The following is a 21544-nucleotide window of genomic DNA, read 5'->3' on the forward strand; positions in this document are numbered from 1 at the left end:
AGTCTTCCACAGGCATTCAGTGCTTGTCTACCCAAGGACTAGGCAATTTATCCTTGCACCTTTTTTGTTTTTTATCAACATAAGTGTCCCCCCAACTTGACATTTTGTACACTTGTCTTCTGTCTGTAGAAGAATAGTTATAAACCACAAGGACAAGGACTGTATCTTTTTTTTTTTTTTTTTTTTTTGTGGTGCTGGGGATTGAACCCAGGGCCTTGTGCATGCTAAGCAAGCAGTCTACCAATTGAGCTATATCCCCAGCCCCAAGGACTATATCTGTATGCTGGTATAGAACCTTACTCATTCTTACTAGAGCATATGGTATTGAGGTGGAAAGAAGGCAGGTACTGGTCTTGATAAATGATTCCCCCAAGATTTGTTTCAGTATTTTTGTCATAGAGAAACACAGTAGAGGTATGAATGGTTGTTAAGTCATATGCATCTAAATATAATATGAATACTGGAAGTTGGAAGGAGCTGAGATGGGGAGAGTTCCAACAGTACAATGTTTTGTTAAGAAGGACTGATTGCTCACTGGGTGCAGTGGTGCCCGCCTGTAATCTCAGCGCCTCTGGAGGCTGAGACAGGAGGATCGTGAGTTCAAAGCAAGCCTCAGCAAAAGTAAGGCACTAAGCAACTCAGTAAGACCCTGTCTCTAAATAAAATACAAAATAGGGCTGGGATGTGGCTCAGTGGTTGAGTGTCCCTGAGTTTATTTGAAAACACAATGATATCCTTAAGATTCAAATTAAATTAAGAATTAAGTCTTTGTTCCACAAGATTAAATAGCAACAGGATGTTTTTAATCTAGAAAAAGCCAGAAACTTAAATAAAAATTGAGGAAGGATTTCAAAGGATTCTTTGCAGATGAAAAGATGTATTCTGGGAAAGAATTAGCTTAAATGATTTAAAAGAAAATTAAGAAATACACTAATTTCCTTCTTTTGATCAGATAATTTATATATTCTTATTTAATTGCCAAAGTCAGCCCAGAGGTAAGAAAACTGAGTTCATTTTAGCTTAGAAGAAGCTCAAGCTTAGGAAGACGTAGCCCAGGGGCATATAACTCATTCTCTCTCATCCACCTCGAACCATTTTCTATGAATATCCAGTCTGCTCAAATATTCATGGAAGGTAAATTTAATGTTGATTTCCTTATAATGCATGTTAAGATTCAATATTAACTTTGAATTTCAGCACTGGATGTTCAATCAACCACAAATCAGTCAACAATGCCCTTTGACCATTTAAAATGACAAAATAATGGTGATATTAGATTCTGAAAAAAAAAAAAAACCTTTAATGGTTTGGATCTGGAATATTTCCAAAGGTTCATGGTTTTGGAGACTTGGTCCCAAGTACAGCAGTGTTCTGAAGTGGAGCTTTTGGGAAGATGACTGGATCATGGACTCAAATCTCATCAGTGGATTAATCCACTGAGGGATCCATAATTTTATGGCATTATTGAAAGGTGGTGGAAACTGTAGGAGGTGGACCTAGCTGGAGGAAGTAGGTCACTAAGGGTGTGTCCCAGAAGGGTATTTCTTGCCCTTGGTGTCCCTTCTGCATTTCCTCTTTTTTATTCATTCTCCCCCCCTCTCTCCTTGGTTCACCACCAGCATGAAGTGAGCATGTCTCTGCTCCTCCATGGTGTTCCACCATGGTGTTTTGCCTCATCATAGGCCTACAGCAATGGAGCCAGCTGACAATGTACTGAAACTTCTGAAACTATGAGCCAGAATAAATCTTTCCTCCTCTAAGTTAATTTCCTCAGGTATTTACTTACAGTGATAAAAAGCTCATACATATCTTGTTCCTGAGATTGACTGCATTTAAAGAAAAAGATAGAATGAATACAATTCTATAGGAAAAAAACATGCACAACTACAAAAATATAAGCACACCCAGAGTCACTCTGTAAGCAATAATATGAGAAGAAAGTGACTAGAGATAGGTGTTGGGATTTCCCAAGTTACTTAAGGTAGGCTAGATAGTTGATTTTTGTAGAATGTAAACACTATTTATATATCCATTATGTGCCATATATAGTGAAGCATCATGTAATACTTATATCAACTATGTACAGTGGTTACTCATATCATCTCAATTTTGCTAGTGATGAAACTAAAGCAGAAAACAGTCATGCATCTTGCTTAGGTTCACAGTTGTTAAGTGGCAGAGCTGGCAAATGAACTATTGCAGTATCAGAGTGATGCTCTTCTACTGAACTTCTATGTCAGTGTGACCATGCCAGTAGATGGGTTGTATTTATCTAGGGACATAAAGACTGTGATTTCCTAAATCTTGACAAATTTTATAAATGAAAACACTTTCCTGTTGTTGTTACGGTAGTAACCTCATTAATTTATTCGACAAATATTAATTAAATATCTACCATGTGTCATACCCTGCTCATTCAGGAAATAGAGCAATGAAGAAAATAAGGACTCCACTGCATTACATGTACAGTATGAAGCACTCAATACACATTAACAGTGAATTATAATATATTTCAATTTTGAAAATAATGCTTGTTTTTATTAGGTGGAACAAATAAGTTGACCTTAGTGATTAACATCATTCTTCTAAAAATTATATTAAGTGGGAAATTTTGCACGATACCCTTTAGAACCAAAGAAGTGGTTTAAATTCCCTTACACTACAGTGATTGCAGTATAATGATTTTTCTGAATGAAACCTTAACCTATGCATTGTTATAATAGTTACATTTTTATAATATGGAAAATCACTTTTGTCCACCTAGGAACTATTTACTCCCACAGCCCCAAATTGCTTGTTATACACATCTCTTAGAAATAAGTTTCTGAATGGTTTTTGTATAATGTGGAGGTATATGCGATACCCATTCAACATTAAAGAAACCCACACTGTCTTTACTATCCCATTCCCAAACTACCAATCATTTGAACTGCTTGTTTTTTTAGCCTAACAATGTTGAATTTTCTTGATGATAAAGGCCCACCTTTAAAAAATCATTTACACCCATTAAAATGAATTAAGTTAGAAAATTGCTAAGGTAATTCTACATTTTAATGAGAAGGGCAGAGCTCTAAGAATATTCTCCTATCTTGCTTTGTATAAATGCTTTCTTACCTGCAGTGTCAGGTTTCCAAAGGGCCCTTTGGGAATCCACCACCTAAGCTTGCACAGAGGGACCTGCATGGCATCACAGAATCCATTCCTTGCATAAACGAATTCCATAGCACCCTACCTCCACGCACACGCGTGGATACCCACGTATGGGTGTACTTTGCATGTACTGTGAGCCTGCACTGGTCTGCCTCTCCTTTCACCTGAGCCTACAGGAATTCCTGCAGATTCCTAAACTAGGGGAATACAGAGATGAATCAAATAGCCTTTTTTCTTTTCCTGATGGCTGGTACCGCTGACTCCCAAGAATCTGTAAAGCCCCTTCTCACAAGCAGCTAATAAAAGGAGACTGAGAAGATGAGCAAAAGAATACATGAAGAAGGAAGGAACCGGTGTACAAGAGATGATGCTTCTGGAGCTTCGAGCAATGATTTCTGTATTTTTTACACACAAAGCCCTAGGAAGCTGCAGGGGAGGCAAAGAAACCCCAAAGCTAAAATCCTCTGAGATCATTTTTCTAATCGAACCTAGAAACCACTGCTCTGCTGGGGTCCTGTGCAGGGTTAAGGAATCCAAGGGAGCGCGGCTAAAGGCACACGCTGAAACTCAGAGGCGCAGCATCGGACACTTTGCGCTTTGGTGGGATTTGCGCTCTGAAGACGTGTCCACGCACTATTTTCCCAGGCATTGTGCGGGTTTCTTAAACAGCCCAGCTGGTGCCTAGAAAGGGAGTTTCTAGAAGCTCCATCTCTATTGCCTCTCCTCCCCTTTTTATTTTGGTTTTCCCCCGCCAGGAGCTCTCCAGCTCCACAGCGTCCGCCCTCAGAAGGGGGTACAGGTGCCGCTGTCCCGCTTGCTGCCGCCCGGTCCGCCGACGCGGCTTTCTGCCTGCTGGCCTGAGGGCTTGACCCAGAACAGCGGTCTCGCGAATGGTCTCCTGCCAGGGTGCAGCGGCCGCAGCCAGTCGCCGGGGACTCCCCGCCCTTCCGCGCGACCCCGTGCCGGGGCGGGCGGCGCTTGCAGCGGGCAGGGGGCGGGCAGGGGAGCAGGGACTAGTCCGGGGGTAGCCGCCTCCTCTGCAGCCTGCCCGCGCCTCAAAACCCTGAGTGCCTCCGCCTCTTCCTCCAGCGGCTCCATCCCTCCTCCCGCTCCGCGTCCTCCAGCCTCCCCCGCCGCCGCGCCCCCGGTGGCTGACTCGGCGGACCCGGGAGGGGGCCTTGCCGCGTCGGCCGCCCGCTCGGCTTGGCTCGGTCCGGAGGCGTGCATGCCCCTGCTGTCCGCGGCGCTCACCAGCAGCATGCTCTATTTCCAGATGGTGATCATGGCAGGGACGGTGATGCTGGCATACTACTTCGAATACACCGACACGTTCACCGTGAACGTGCAGGGCTTCTTCTGCCACGACAGTGCCTACCGCAAGCCCTACCCGGGCCCGGAGGATAGCAGCGCCGTGCCCCCCGTGCTCCTCTACTCTCTGGCCGCCGGGGTCCCCGTGCTCGTGGTAAGCTCGGGGGTGCTCGCCCTCGCCGCGGACTCCCTTCTTTAGCCCTCGCCTTCGGGGTTGCGGCCCCACCAAGGGTCGGGGCGCGGCAGCTTTTGCTTTCTAAGTTCCTCCAAGTTGTTGGCATCCCCTTCCCCAGAGGACATTCTTCTCTGGGTGCGTGAGGGGTGGGTGCGAAGGAAGCCCCCTCTCTCCCCACACGCCACCCCCGCACCCCCTGCGGTGGCTGCAGTGTTGGGTGACGCGGAGGCAACCGAAGGGAAGGGGGCTGTAGGAGGTAATGGGTGAGTGTCGGGGATGGGGAAGGGGTTTGCTTTTTTGGGTGAATCTGGACTTGATGGATTCTGTGGCCTTGCTTCACTGATCTCCCCTGTGCTCCTGGAAGATGAGCAGCAGCCAAGCTAGTGAGGACAGAGGGGGTCAATTGCTGGGGTGTGGAAGGTACCCCTGCTTCCCGAGTCGGGGCACACCGATATTTTTACTACCTCCTTCCCTTTCAGATGAAAAAGCCAAATGGACTAAGCTGACCAGAGACCAAATATCTAAAAAAGAAATTGGGAATTTGTCAATGAAGAGGATTGGGCAACAGGGCTTTGCTGAGAAGGAGCTGTGCCTAAATCACAAGAGCACTTCAGATTTATTTAAGGCTGCTCCTTCCCTGGGCGGCTCAAATCCTTGTCTCTTTAAATCTGGCTGAGAATGCCTTCTGGATTTATAGACTGGGTGTGTGTGTGTGTCTGAGAGTGGGAAAGAGAGAGAGAGAGAGAGAGAGGGAGATAGATAAGGATAGGGACTATAAAGATACACTCACAAGTGTATATATACCCTTATATATAATTATTGGAATAATAATTACATCACAGTTTACATATGTGAATACAATGCAGACGTGTTTTTTTTTTTGTATGAGAATAGATGGGATTTCTTTAGAAAACCTGACACATTATGGTTTCTTTAGACTGACAAAGTAGTAGAGATTCCCTTCCTATGATGCAGTCTCCCTCTCCCTCCCCCTCCCATCCCCCCTTTTCAGATAAAGAATGAAGAGGAAATTGGAAAATCAAGAGGACAGGGAAAGTGAAGTTTTATTTTCAATAGCTGAATGTATAAATTGCAATTATGAGTGTTAAGAACATCTGCTGTATCCATTTGGCTTTGATATTCATCTTGGATTTTAAAGAACATGATTTTGTGATTTACAAAATAATGAAATGTTCCTGACACACAAAATGGAATTTTGTGAACAAACCAAGCAACTTCTGATAACTTCAAAGTAACTTTGTCATATACTGTGATAGTTGGCTTCAAATTCAGCTCTAGCATAGTGGTTTGAAATGGGATATACCTTGCCCCAGAAAAATGCTTTGCCTTGTGTTTTGGCATTATAATTTGCTAATATATCAGAAGTCCCAATACAACTTCATGTTTGTGATCTTTCTCCTCCATTTCAAAAATTGGCAGAGGAAGCAATGGTCTGTTTCTTGGGGTCTTTTGACTTTGGGTGGAGTCTGGGTTTCCAGCCACCTGTTTTCCAGGGAACTAGCTCAGGGATTTTCTAAGGATCAAAAAAACAAAACAAAACAAAACAAAACAAAAAACAAACAAACAAACAAAAAACACAGTTACCTTCATGTCATTTATTTGGTTGCAACCATAATAAATACAATAAAGACTGTCTGTAACTTGTCTTGTGGTAAATGACATTCTGTGTCTTACTGAAATGAAGTAGCACTTTTTATCTGAACCAACCATCCATGGTGGCAGGTGGCAGTGAGAGAAAAAAACACATTGGTCCAAAGATTTTGATAATTCTCCACTTAGGCAGAACCTAGGAAGGAGAAAGGGAATTAATTAGTCTCTACTGAGTGCCCACTGTGTTGGGTACTGAATAGTTGTAGTCACATATATTTTGTACAGCAGCCCTTCTAGGGGATCCAATTAACATTTGAGGAAACTTGAGATTCAGATAGTAAGTTGGGAACATCTGAAAAAAAATTTAAAAACTGACTATGATGTTTATATGTTCATAGGACTGATGCCAAATGCTTTAGACTGATGCCTATTGCTTCCAAAGAACACGTTCTCTGAATGTTGGGGATTGACTGATGGAGCAGGCATTGGGGATATAAGTAGTCAGACTTTAAAGGGATGATCCAACTTGGGTTTCAGGTTTTGACCTTTAGTTCTTTAGGTTTAAGAGAATGGGTTTGTTTGCTGGTTTAAAGAGAAGTACTGGATTTTGGAGGAAAGCTGTGATGCTGGCCTTTGTTTCTCTTATGCTGGTAGGAATAATAGAGTATTCTGTCCTTACATGAGGAATTGAAATAGGAGTGGCAGCTGTACCTCTGCATCTTCTCAAGAAAACTGGAAAGTTTTTTTTTTTATACTTTACCCAGGAAAATGTTTTGCTTTGTCTTTGACTCTATAATTTGCTAAAATACATCAGAAGTCCCAATCCAGCTTCATGTATGTGTTCTTTCAAAAATAATCTGTTCCCTATTAAAATAGGAAGTTTAAGTCATGTGCCCAAAGACAAGAGCTACAATGTTACACTCAGAATTTTAACTCTAGTCCATCAATCTTCTAAGCCTATACTTTATTCTTTATGCAAATTCAATTTATTCATAATCATTATTCTGAACGAATACCTCACACAAGAATATATTCCCTCATCTCTTATAGTTCTTATACTGTGGTGATAAAGGTTCTTCTTAACAAATATATTTTTAAGTTTTTAAACTCATTACTCTGGAGAGGTGCAGATTTGTTTCATACTCATTAAATTAATTTATCCAAAACTTAAAAACCATATATCTTATGCATTGTATCACTTTCATATAGAGTTCCCTTGGGCTCAGATTGAGAATCTTAACAAATAGGATTTTTGATTGAAGGTATATTTGAGATGTTGAGTTGGGAACTCCACATGTTATGTAAACTTGAACAATTAATGTAAGCCTTAATTCCCTTGGTCACAGGATTTTGAATTTTAAATTAGTTACGTTAATGTCACTTTTGGCATGGTTGATGCTCCATAAGAGGTTCTATATCACTAGCATTATTTAATTTTTTGCAATGTTTGATTGAACCCAGAAACTTGTGCATGCTAGGCAAGTGTTCGACTACAAAACCACACCCTCCATCCATCATTATCATTAATAAAATAGCAGTTCATTAAGTGTTTATTGAATCCTTGTAGTGCAAATGGTTTCCTGGCAAAAGAGAGGTAATTGAGGCAACTGGAGAAATAAACCCTGGTCACCAATCCTAAGAAATTTGCAGCCTAATTTGGGAAATTAGGTAAACACATTGAAGATCATAATTCAAATAATAATGGTAAAAGTTTTATATATATATATATATATATATATATATATATATATATATATATATTTCTGCATATATATACTTGTAGGTACCACAGAGACTCTGGTGATTCAGAAAAGGATAAGATCACTTTTGTTTGGTAGGATGGGGAGAGGATTCCTAGACGAGATGGTAGCATTTGAGATTTGTTTGAAAGGTGAGTCCAATTGGCAGTTGAGTTAAGACATCACAGCAGCAGCTTCCTTTACCAACCCATGAGGGCAGAAAATGCTGAATGCTTTCCTCAAACAACTATTGTTTTTTTTTTTTTTTTTTTCATTTCAGAGAGTCATGTTTGGGGAAATGAGGGTTCATAGCTAAAGACAAAGGCTGGGATTGCATGAATAAGGCTTGGAAGGCCAGACTGAGAGTTTAACTTAGTTTTCTAAGAACTGAGCAGGACTTGGTCTGAGAGGTAGTGTCTAAAGACATATTTATTCATATATTTATTTGCTTGGAGTGTAGAGGGATCTTCTGTTATCAAAATATCTACATAAGATCAATTTAAAGTCTGTCCCCAATATTTTATAATAATTATTTTAATTGTGTTTTCATTTTTACATGGATGACATGATTTATAAACCCTTTGAAAATAGGTAGTGTTCAGTTTGATCTATATGGCATTTATCAAAGTGTCACATAAAGCATACACAGATAGAAATTTAATTAGTGACCTTTGAGTTTCATTGATTAAAAGAACTGGTGATGACAATAGCTTCTGCTCCCCAAATTTGGATTCATTAGTCATAAGACCTATTGTCCTTTAGATCTCTGAGCAGTCCAGATGATTCAAAGGAGTGTAAACTAGTCCATCCATCTTCATAGAGCCAGAATCAAGATAAAGAAAATCAGCACCAACCAAGGTAGCTACTGACACTACATGGGGAGGGTTTGAAATTTATGCACATCTCAGATTCTTTATGTTTGCATCCTCAGGATGCTCTCTGGTCCTTGAGATCCAGAGTTGAGGAATGTAGCCACAGCTGCCATCCCATGGCTGCTGGCATCACTGAATGGAGTGAAGGTAGATGGTGACAGGAAGGCATCTTGTACCCAATGCTTTCCCATAGACCTCTTCTCCTCCTAACCTTGCCTTGGGTATTCCCTCCCATCCTCATTCCTGGAACCCACTACTGGGGCTGGAATAGGAGATGAAGCACAGATATGGGTGTCAGACATGTCTGGATTCTTATCCTGTTCTCCTCCTCACTAGCCATATGCTTTTGCCAAAATCTTTTTTCAAAAACTGGAGATAAAAACACCTGGCTCTTGGAGAGTCAGTGGTTGTAGGGGTAAAGATCACAAGTCTTGGAATCTGACTGCCTGGGTTGAATCCCATATCTGCCAGTTTTTTCACCTGTGAAACTTGAACCCATTTATCTCTCTATTTTTCTATGTCTTTGACTATTAAATGGAGATAGTAAGGATACACTGTGAGTATGAAATGAGTCAACACATGTAAGTATCAGAGTAGTGCCTAGCTATGTATGTGACAGCTATCATTACTCCTTTTGAGGTTGGGATGATTAATCAAGCTAACCTCTATAAAGCACTTAGCAAAATACCTTTTTGTTAGTGGATTCCAAAGCTGAAAACCTATTTGAAAGAGGCAGAAGCCACTGAGTTCACTCCAACCTTCATAAATTAAGGAGTCTGAATAGTAAGAAAAGTGCAGCAATCAGAATTCCATTCTTAAAACCAAGTTAATGATTCCTACCTTTGATGACACTTCAATTTCTTAAAGTACACTAACACTAATATTTATTATTCATTTCCTATGCACCAGATCCTATGTTAGATATATTTTATGCACTGCTTCATTTAATGCCCACAAAGATAGCACTTTTCTGTAATATACCCTCATTAAATCTATTTCATTAACGAAATGTAATAAGTTCAGTAAGATTATTATGTCAGACTTAAGTTATTTAAATTCATTAATATTATTAATTTCTATGATAAATTTATGGAAGATACTTGGATGTAGAGAGGTCAGATGACCAGTTCAACGTCCCACAATTACAGTGCCAGTTGTCAAAGCCTGTGCATTTAAATATTTTATCAAATATCTGAATCCTAACATGTTAATTGGTCTTTAAAGATTTTTAGTAATAGTAATTCAATACCAGGAAAGTCAAAATTTTCTCAAACCCTGTGTCCTTGATTTCAGTTTTCTTGGTTTGATGGGAAACTTTGTGTTCCACTGAAGATAATGGTCTCAATGTGTGGTGTAGGATATTGTTTTGTTTCCTGTTAAACTTGGAAATGTTGTGGAGAGGTGGGTGGCAGCAGAAGGGATTGAGAGTTCTGTTCTAATATGAAGGCATGTCTCTTGTCTCCGCAGCACACACAGTCATGGTGCTGCAGGCATCCACATTTCTGTAGAACCACCCTCTGGTTCTGGATGTGCAAACCACAGTACTCAGAGAGGTGAAGCTACCTCTGCTTTTAAGGCATGTTTCTTAAACTTGAACTTAGCACTAGTTTTTGAAGTGCAGTGAATGAATGGAAATTGTGCATAAAATATTATGTGTGTACATGTGCCATTTTTTTTTAGTATGCCTCCATGGTTTAATCATACTGTCAAAGATGTCCAGATCCTCTAAAAAGCTACTCTTTGGGACTGTTTTAACCTCTCCTGGTGTCTCTTGGGACCTTGTTTTACTTGATGTTCTTATTCTTATTCATTTGTTCACATTGTCACTTTTCCCCTTGTCTTCTCTTCCTCCGTTTAACATTCATTGTCGCTGTTTTTCCATTTGTCCTTCTTCTTTGTATTCTGATAAGGAGATGGTGATGCTGAGGGGAAACGAAAGACCCAGGAATCAGAACACTAACTAGCTTTTCCTCCCCCCTCTTCTCCTCCACTACCCTCTCTTCTTTCCCTTTTTACTCTCTCCCTCCACCCTTCATCACTCATATCCATGTAGCTTCTCTGAGAGAGTTACTTTTTCCAATTAATTTTGGCTTCCTCCTTCCCACTTTGAAGAGATGTTGTGAGAATCAAATAGATGAGAAAGCACTTTGGAGACAGTAAATCACTTCATACCTGTAAGGGAAACATAATATGAGCAGTTACGTGGATTGTGCAGCCACCGTCATCAGAGATGGTTAACACTACTGGCAGCAGTACTTTGCCAGCCTTATATATTTACTCTGTGGTGTGGAAAAATAAATATGATTTTTTAAGTTCTTTTCTGATTTTCCTATAGAAAGAGTAGCAAAAATAGAAAGCCAACAGTGTAAAATGGCCTCCTGATTATTACAGACCATTACTCTAATATTCAATTCTATTTTTCAAAAATATTTCAGCAAGCTCTGAGTATTGTAAAGATTATTATAAAGAATCATTTCATTCCTTTCCATAATTTGAAGTAAATCATATTTCCAGGGAGCTCTGCTGATGCCATATGTTAAGTATGTATTGTATCATGTTGATTTTTTAATTTTCACTGTGCTAAAAATACATTATTTGTTGAAGTTTTGAATGATAGTATTGCATCAACTATGTACTAGGTAGCACTGCCATTGCATGGGCTTCTAAAATGATATTCCAGAAGCTTCAACAGTTCAGATAATATGCATAAAATTATATCTCCAAACCTCAGATCTTATCTTTGTAAGACTGAGATAATAGTAGTTAACATGACATCTTACAACAATTAAATACATGTCTGCACTCGGTGTTCAATAAGTGATAGCTGTTCTTTTAACATAAAAGCTAATATTTTTTATTGATAGTGCAGAGTCAAATGACATCATGTGTACTTAATCATTTTGTTGAATGAATGAGGTAAGCCATTTACTGTTCACATTAATTCTTTCAGATAGCGTATGCAATAACAAATCTAGAGAGCTCTTGCAATTTGCTCCAGTTGGTAAATGACACATTGAGAATGTGAACTTATTACTTCAAGTCCAATGGTCTGTTGGCTACATGCAGTTGTTCACTAATTTGCTTCACAGCATAAATGATGGCATTCCTAGTAGGCAGGGGAGAGCTAAAGCTTATTGATTATATATCAGTATGCTATTTGTAGTGTCCATATGCTTCTTAGTCTTTAGGCTTAGTTATAAAAGAACATGAAAAAAGGAATTTTAAGATCTTTGTGCAAACATAAAACTTCACTGATTCCTAACACAGGTGGAATAGTCAACGGAAGTTGATATTCTTATCCATGCAAGTTGAGAGGGCAAATTCTGATTTCAGAATTATGAACTTAACCTGTGGTTAGGAGGACTTGTTAATGGACTTTGGAAAACCATAAGGACTATTATTTTGATGGAAGATATTTTCGAATATGTGAAATGGAGTTCTATATTCAGTGCTATTTAAACTATTTCTGAGAATGCCAGTTTCCACTCAGCAGGCTAGTTACATTTTTAGTCCTATTATGACAGATGTAACTTGAGAATCACTGTCAGTAAAATTACCATATGGGGTAGGGGGTAAAAACACAACTCCAGAGATTGTTTTCCCAACCCAGGTACATTAAAACTCTAATGACAGTTTTTTTTGGTAGACATTTCTCAAATGAGAGAACATGTGTGAGTGAAAGTGTGTATGTGTATGTGTGTGTGTGTGTGTGTGTGTGTGTGTGTGTTTAGTGTATACATGCACACACATCTGTAAGCATTACTACATTTGTGATTTCTTGTATAAATCCATTTTTATCTTTCTGGATTCTAACCTCTATAAATTCCTCCCCTTCCCTTCCCCCCAAATTCACAGCTTTCTGGAATATTCTGACATATCCTTCTAGACCTAGCACAAACTTTGCTAAACACACCTCTTAGATTTTCCCAGTTGAAATAGCTACATTGTTCTCTATGACACTTTTGCCTCATATACAAATTTCAGCATTTAAATAACTTTATAGGTTTCTTAGATTGCATTTTTATTTATGTTTCAATCACTAGACTTGAACATCTCAGTGTTAGGGCATTGTAAACTGACTTGACTTTTAGATTATTATTTTTTAGTTGCTTATGAACCTTTATTTTATTCATTTATTTACATGCAGTGGTGAGAATCAAATCCAACTGCCTCACACATGCTAGGCAAGTGCTCTACCACTGAGCCATAACCCCAGCCCTAGATTATTTTTGATAGACTGCTATCCAGGCACCCACTGAAGTTTTTGTTGATGAAGGTAAGGTGAATTTGAATTCAAGTGTCAGACAAAATTTCGTTGAGCCCACCATTATTTAATAACCTTTCAATGAAACAAGTAGAGTAGTCCTGTGCTGTAAGTTTAATAACTTTGAACATTCTGGTTTTTATAGCATTTTAGGTTTATGACATTCTTCCTGAAGGGATATTCTGTGATCTCAGGTTGACATGCTTGAAGCTAAAATTCTCCCAATCCAACAATGGCTGGAATCTGGATCCGTCAAGAACAAGCCATTGAGTGTAGGCTACTGTCCTTGCCAGAGTCTTGTACCTTGTTCATTCAGACATGGGAAGTGTCTCAGAACTCTCTTAGTTAATCCATGTAACTGGAAAAATTTTTCCTTTCTCCAATAGGAGTCCATTTTTAGCATTTATCATGCTAATTAAAAGCCACTACTTATATCAGTAAAAAAAATCCTCTTTTTATATTCACAATGCTAATTAAGTCAGTTGTTAATTAACATGGGCATAGCAAAAAGACTTTTGGCAGCCTGTTTGGAATGGGATCTTTTTGATAAAATGTTAATGACGGCCTAAGACTTTGCATTTTAGTATCATTTAAGCAGATTATTCCTAGAATTGGAGCATAAACAAAGTGGTACATATATATCACACAGATTACATTGAAATAGTTTAAAGAAAATTGTAGACTTCTTAATTTAGGAACTGGGTCTTCTATATCCTCATTACTTTGAGACTATACACCCAAAATATGTTAACTAAATTGATGACCTAAAATTTTTTTTGCCCTATTGTCAGATTCATGTTTTGCTAGTCTATTGAATTTTTTTATTAAGGGTATACTTTGTGTTTGGTGTGGTATGAAAATATTCAAAACACTTGGAACTGGAACAGTATAGAAAGAATGAATGTTTAAAAATTCCCTCTATTCTCTTCTGTACTCCTTCCCTTCCTCCATCCCTCCTTCTCTGCCTTCCTCCTCTCATACTTTTTTTTTTCTCAACAAATATTTGGTGAGCACATTCCTTGTGCAGTATACCTTGAAATTAAGATTTAAAGAGGTTAACTGACATGCTCCAAATCTCAAAACCAGGATTAAAGCCCTTCCCCCACATTTCAAAGCAATGTTGGGAAATAAAAGGATGTAAAATTATAGGGCAGCTAAGCATAAATGTACTACTAACACATCTGCATATTATCAAAATATCGTGTGCTATTTCCTCTCTAAAGAAATTTGAAATTTATTAGTATAACCAGAACCTCTATGTGTTTCCTATGCAAGGATCCCATTTTTTAAAAGGGTGCTTTCAATAGTAACAGAAAAAACTGTACTTTTTTTAAATCTCCATTTCAGATTTAGTTTTTTCTCACACTGGGGTGCATAGAAGCACTTTTCACACTGAGAAACATCTTGTATTTCCAGAGACCTCATCAAAGCAGAATGCCATGTTCTCACAGACACCCAAATTGAGCAGCCTTGGATAGAGATAGTGCACCTGGGGATTCATCTTATAATTTAAAATGAACTCCTGACATTTCCAATTGATGTAAAAACTAAAAGAAAACAGTATCCTTGGGTTGGTGATAATGACCTCTTCCTTTGCATGTGCCTGGGCAGTGTTGGGTGTACTCAGTTTCTAAAATGAATGAAGAGACTTAATCAAAGCTTCAACCCTGTTGGTCTTTCACAAAGAGACCTTTGTTTCCTCTTCTCTGACTCCTCACCACATGATTACTTGGGGTCCCCTTTTCATTCATTTATTTTTTGGGGCAAAGTCTAGAATACAGATATGGGATTCCAGTAGACACTTTATTCAAGCCATGCTATCAGCCTCTCTCTGCCACTCCATTTTTGGAAATGATTTGTAAATTCATTATGAAAGAGAACATGCTTCTTCATAGCTTAAACTTTTTAATAATGAAAGAGGACCAAACGTTCATATAGGTTTATCTTTAAATCTGTGCCCTGTGAGTTAAATGACTTGTCTGAGGCCATGCAACTAGTGAGAAACCGCACAGATCTTCACTTGGCATGGACTTGAATTTGTTCTACCATTTTGGCTGCCCATGTCTGACTGAATTTGAAATATCTTACATTTTTATATTTAATACTCAGCACTGAAGACTATATCTCAGGTGTACTTTCAACTTTGGCAAGTTAGATCAGGCATTTTCCCTAGTTTGCACACTATTTTTTTCATTGAAGCATTAGTCTCAGTGGGTATTAAACGACCTTGTGGTCAGTTATCTCATCTATAAAGGAAATATTTTCCACCTCTTCCCACACAGATACATCTTCCCACAGCAAGATGATGCTCACTGGCTCCTCCCTTGACCACAACAGACACTGCTAAGAGATCACAGAATTTTCCCTCTGGTTTGATATCAAGTTCCTTGAGCCCTAATATCCAGAGTATATAAAGAACTCAAAAAATTAGACAATAAGATAACAAATAACCCAATCAACAAATGGGCCAAGGACGTAAACAGACACTTCTCAGAGGAGGACATACAATCAATCAACAAGTACATGAAAAAATGCTCACCATCGCTAGCAGTCAGAGAAATGCAAATCAAAACCACCCTAAGATATCATCTCACTCCAGTAAGATTGGCAGCCATTATGAAGTCAAACAACAACAAGTGCTGGCGAGGATGTGGGGAAAAGGGTACACTTGTACATTGTTGGTGGGACTGCAAATTGGTGCAACCAATTTGGAAAGCAGTATGGAGATTTCTTGGAAAGCTGGGAATGGAACCACCATTTGATCCAGCTATTCCCCTTCTGGGTCTATTCCCTAAAGACCTAAAAAGAGCATGCTACAGGGACACTGCTACATCGATGTTCATAGCAGTACAATTCACAATAGCAAGACTGTGGAAGCAACCTAGATGCCCTTCAATAGACGAATGGATAAAAAAAATGTGGCATTTATACACAATGGAGTATTACTCTGCATTAAAAAAATGACAAGATCATAGAATTTGGAGGGAAATGGATGGCATTAGAGCAGATTATGCTGAGTGAAGCTAGCCAATCCCTAAAAAACAAATGCCAAATGTCTTCTTTGATATAAGGAGAGTAACTAAGAACAGAGTAGGGAAGAAGAGCATGAGAAGATGACTAACATTAAACAGGGATGAGAGGTGGGAGGGACAGGGAGAGAGAAGGGAAATTGCTTGGAAATGGAAGGAGACCCTTAGGGTTATACAAAATTACATACAAGAGGAAGTGAGGGGAAAGGGAAAAATAATACAAGGGGGAGAAATGAATTACAGTAGAGAGGGTAGAGAGAGAAGAGGGGAGGGGAGGGGAGGGGAGGGGGGATAGTAGAGGATAGGAAAGGCAGCAAAACACAACAGACATGAGTATGTCAATATGTAAATCAGTGGAAGTGTAACTGATGTGACTCTGCAATCTGTATACGGGGTAAAAATGGGAGTTCATAACCCACTTGAATCAAAGTGTGAAATATGATATATCAAGAACTATGTAATGTTTTGAACAACCAATAAAAAAATAAAAAAAAAAAAAGAATTTTCCCTCTGTTTGAAACTGGTCTTGTCTTGGCTTCTTAATCCTAAAGACCTAACTCCAGGCAACTTCTTCTAATTGGATTTGTCATCTTGGAGTCTGATAATTATTAAACACTTTTAGTCATATGTAGCATATACATGCAGCATATTTCTGCATTGTTATGCACTATCGTTAATTATGTACAAATAATTTGCCTATCAAAGGATTAAAAATTTATGTAGCCTAGCAAATATATCTTGTGTATCTTTGCCTCTTTCTCAGCATATACTCCCAAATGTAATGCCTTTCATATGGTAGATATAAATAATAATTTGTGTATCTTAAAAGAATTAATAGAAATTAAAATAATTTTAGGTACTTTTACTTATTTAAGACTGTTATGAATTTCCTAGGCACTCTATTTTTTATGAAAAAATATATTTATGTCACTTTCCATTCATAGATACTTAAGTTATAGAGTTTAAGTTATTTTTTCCCAAACCTGGGTACTTAATATTCTACTTTATCTTCTAGTCATCAATCATTTCAAGTGTTTTTTCAAGTATATTCACTTAATTTTTCATTAGTCAGAGTTATACAGAATGTAGTGCAAAATAACACTCATTGATTTCAAAGGGACACTCTTTCAAACATCTGAAGTTTTGTGTAAAAAATCTTTAACATCATTATATTCGTAGTCTGTAATTATTTTTTCATTTTTCTGTGTCTTTATCTGTACACAGCATATCATTTTATAATTTTCTAACATCACTACTTAAGCATTTGTGTAGTATGTGTTCTTTCTTCAACAAATGTGACATTTTATGTATTTCAATATACTTAGATTTTTTTCCCCAAAAATAAATCAGGTGACTTAAGAGCAAATCATTTTTCTTTCAGCTTTGTAAATTAAACCATCAGTGCATTTTACATATGAAATGTGTATGGTAAAATTAGAAGACTTTTTTTTATGTTGTTCTGATGTTGCATTCAGAGAGTTGGCAGTTTCTAAATGAGATGAGTCATGATTTTATTGTCACTCAGGATCTCTGAATCATTCTCTGTACACTTTCATTAGTAATCATGGATTAAGAGTTGAAAAGCTTGACTCAATACATGGAAATATTCTTGAGAAGAGTTTCTTCCCACTGAGAGTGATAAAAATTAGGTGTAGTTTAGAGAATGACATTAATGAATAGAGGAAAGATTCAGGGCTGCTTGGGCAAGCAAATCACAAGTTCAATTAACTTCAGGCAGAACAGGGAAATGAAATTAGGATTATATTGTTTATGGATACTTTTCAATGAAATTCAAGATTTCCCAATTAGAGTGACATATCAAACAAGTGCAAATTAGCTCTTCACCTTATCAAATGGGTGCAAAAGAAACAGCCCACTGAAGATCAAATTAAAGTAGGATGATCTTGTATTCAGGAATTCATCCCTTCATATGTTTATTAGGGAACATTTGCTGAGACCTTCCTAGAAAAACCAGTGTGTGTGATGGGTTCTAGATATTCCAAAGTGAATCATGATAAGAAGTGGGGGTGGGGTGGAGGAGTGAATCACGAAAATATGTTCCTAAAGGAGGGGTGTCAGCAAGTCAGGGAGGAAAGGAAAGGTGTTCCAGTCAAATAGCATGCAAACTCTTTTAGGCTGGAGAAACCTTGTTAAGTTGAAGGAACTACAAGACTGTCTGGAATGGGAAGTTGCAGAGCACAGAATTAGAGCACGGAGGAACTTACACTCTGTTGATACTCCGACTGAAGTCCTGATTTCTTACCCTCTTGCAGAGGTCAAGCTATGATTCACATTCTAACCTTTCAGCTTCACTTTTTCTGCCTTTTAAATCTGCCTTTCTCACTCAAGTAATTTTATTTCTTCATTGATTTCAATTTAGCAAACTAGAGAAAAATTAAAAAATATTATTTCAGAGTTTTAAGCAGTGTAGGGCAATTTAGCACACAGTTTGGCTGTTTGTTTCAGAATTCTTAAAGTTTTTCTCACTTTCAAATTAAAGTAGAATGATCTTGTACTCAGATTATTTTATTCAATTTATTTCACCACTGTGAATTAGTTGGTTATTAATAAGTTAACTTCTGTGATGCACATGCTACATGACTTGAAGTCATTTCAGGTATCCTGGACAATGCGAAGAGACCAATATTTGTACAACAATTTATGTTGAAAGTTTACGTGGGACATGCATAACTAAAATTCAAGTTGGAAAGGTTATTTTTATTACTTTTGCTGTTTTGCTGCTATAATTGAGTCATCTTGCCTTGCATTTTCTATATTGTGTAACAGGTATGCTCACCTGTATAATATATGTTTTTAGTCTTCTCATTATAAATTGGAAATTGAATGGAAATGTATACATGCATTTGTTGCTCTAGAAATTGAAGATATTGCAGTTCTTTCTGAAAAAAAAACTGATTGAAATTAATGTGAAATTGAAAAGTACTATTCTTGGAAGGTGAAACTCATATTTTTCAGTTTGTAGTACCAAGGATTAAATGTGCTTGGTTTTCTTGCAAGAAGCACTATACTCCTAAATTTAGTCATCTCATTAAGATTTCCATTCATGGGAAATGACTTCAAAGAACACATAAGACAGGCTTTTCACAAACAAGCTTTGATTGGATTAATTGGATTTGCATAAATTTTATGATGTGAATGTGTTTGCATCTTGGCTTCTTTCACTTAGAAGGGAGAACTTCAAGGAATTCGAAAGAGGAAACACATTAAAGTTTGCAAAGGAAGTATGTAAAAGCAGTCAGGTTAATGACATGGCAAGAACAAACCAAAAGAAGCTAAAGTTATAGAAGCTTTAACAATCTGCAGGCAGGTAAAGCCAGGAAGACTGGGCATGGGAGAAGAGAGAGGTGAGAATTAGACCACAAGATTTTGATGTTTCTTTCAACAGAAAATGGGACTAGGGCAGCCCTGATACCTCAGATGGGTTTGATTACAGAGACTGGGGGGAACCATGATATATTTAGAACCAGAAAGACCAAGAGAAGGATGGCTGCTTGGATGGTGGACAGGCAGGCTTCAGGCAAGCAGTTCTAAAAAAAAGGGTTTAATGGACAACAGACACCAGTGCTGAGCCAGAATTACAACGTATAATTATAATTCACTAATAAAAACAAAGAAACAACAAAAAAGAATTAAGAGGATGCAAAGGATACAACAGGCAATGAGATGAGGTCCCAGGCACACAGTCTGGGGTGCAAGGCTTGGGAGCCCACATTAGCGCCAGCAACCAGGGATCAGAAACCATCCCAGGAGGCAGAAATCAACAATCCAGGTGGTCAGAACTTGAATTTGGGCAAGTGGAAACAACAAATGAGAGGTAATGAAACTACGGAAGCTTTGTATGGATCCACAGTTCTGATCTCACAGTTGCTAGTGCAGAAGCTATCTGTAGAATGAACATTCATTCTGACATCCATGTAGTATGTAATGATTGATATTGACAGTACAATAACATGGCTTCTTACATTTATGTAGTCCTAAATCACTCAGAGAATGATTCCCAATAATCACATGACATGGGTACTATAATCATTTAAAGATGATAAACTGAGGCTCAGAGAAATTAGGATTGCTCAGTGTCATGCAGTTAAAATATTGGAAGAGCTTAGATTATAATTTTTTTGGCTTTTTTTTTTTTGGTACCAAGGTTTGAACTCAGGGGCACTCAACTACTGAGCCACGTCCCAGCCCTATTTTGTATTGTATTTAAAGACAGGGTCTCACCCAGTTGCTAAGTGACTCGATTTTGCTGAGGCTGGCTTTGAACTCGTGATCCTCCTACCTCAGCCTTCTGAGCCGCTGAGCTTATAGGTGTGTGCCACCATGCCTGGCTTTTTTCTGGCTTTTTAAACCTTTGCTAGGTACTTTGCAGTGAGTACAGAAAAGGGTAGCTGGGGTCAAGACAAATGACTGTTCTAACCTTAGGAAGTCAGAGTCCTATAAGGATCCAGATGTATACAGAAAACCTTCAGAAGCTAAAGTTTCAAAAACTTATTCCAGAACCTGGAGAGTACCCAGGACCTGGAAGGTAGCCATCCGCTGGTTAATGTATGAATGAATTCCATGTGCCATGCTCTTAGATCCTAGTGAACTCAGGCATGGAGAAGGTATCTCTAGGAAGATGGCATTTTGGCCATGTCAGGTGAATCTGGATTTGGTTTGGAGGATATAAGAATTAATATTTACTGAGGCAAATTTAGAATCAGATATAGACGGGTTTGGATCTTGCCTCTGCCACTAATCAACGTGGTATGGAAATTGTCCTCATTCATTCCTCATTGATTTTCAGTTTCCTCATAGAGAAAACTGGCGTTCATTGTATCAAAAGCTATTTCTTTTGAACATGTTAATTTTAGGGGGTAATTTAATTTTCATAACAGTTCTATCATTTTGTATTTTTATTACTCTTTTGAAGAAGAAACTGCAGTTCAAATAACATTAAGTAATTTGCATAACGTTAAGTAATTTGAAACCAATAGGTCTGCTAGGCTCCAAAATCCATTATTTTTCCATACTCTTCAGTGACAGCAAGGGATGAGTTCCTGGGGTCCAGGAGGATTTCTGGGAAAAGAAGTATTCTTGCTCCACTTAGTGCCTTTGATTGTACCACACTGGAAGTTTATAGAAGGAGAGAATTTTGACCAAGTCAAGGAAGCAATAATTTATGTGTAATTGAAACAAGTCCCAAAGCAACATCAGATCATCACTAATAGAGAAGAAGATTAGAGGATGGGATAAAAAAAATCTATATTAAAATCAAGTGACTGATGCCATTTGGAAAATGCAGCTCTTATAAAGTAATGTGATAGGTCTATCGATATAAACATATTCGACTCATGGTCTGAAATGAGAGTGAGTTGAAATAAACAGCCAGAGTA

At 38.2% G+C, this 21544-nt stretch overlaps 1 protein-coding gene across 5 annotated transcripts in view; it reads left to right on the forward strand.

The window, feature by feature from the left end:
- PLPPR5 (phospholipid phosphatase related 5) overlaps positions 1–21544 on the forward strand; it is a 288814-nt gene that overhangs the window by 174942 nt on the left and 92328 nt on the right. For 2 of the 5 annotated variants that reach the window (XM_081308331.1, XM_081308333.1), the window contains exon 3: positions 4424–4612. The exons of 1 other annotated variant lie outside the window; for it this stretch is intronic. In XM_081308331.1, the coding sequence (XP_081164457.1) occupies positions 4424–4612 (189 nt within the window). Of the gene's footprint in view, positions 1–4169; positions 4613–21544 lie in introns of those variants that run through there. 2 more of the 5 variants (XM_081308332.1, XM_081308334.1) reach the window with 1 other exon arrangement.

The sequence above is a fragment of the Spermophilus citellus genome (assembly GCF_964194105.1).
Source record: "Spermophilus citellus genome assembly, chromosome: 9".
Taxonomy (NCBI): domain Eukaryota; kingdom Metazoa; phylum Chordata; class Mammalia; order Rodentia; family Sciuridae; genus Spermophilus; species Spermophilus citellus.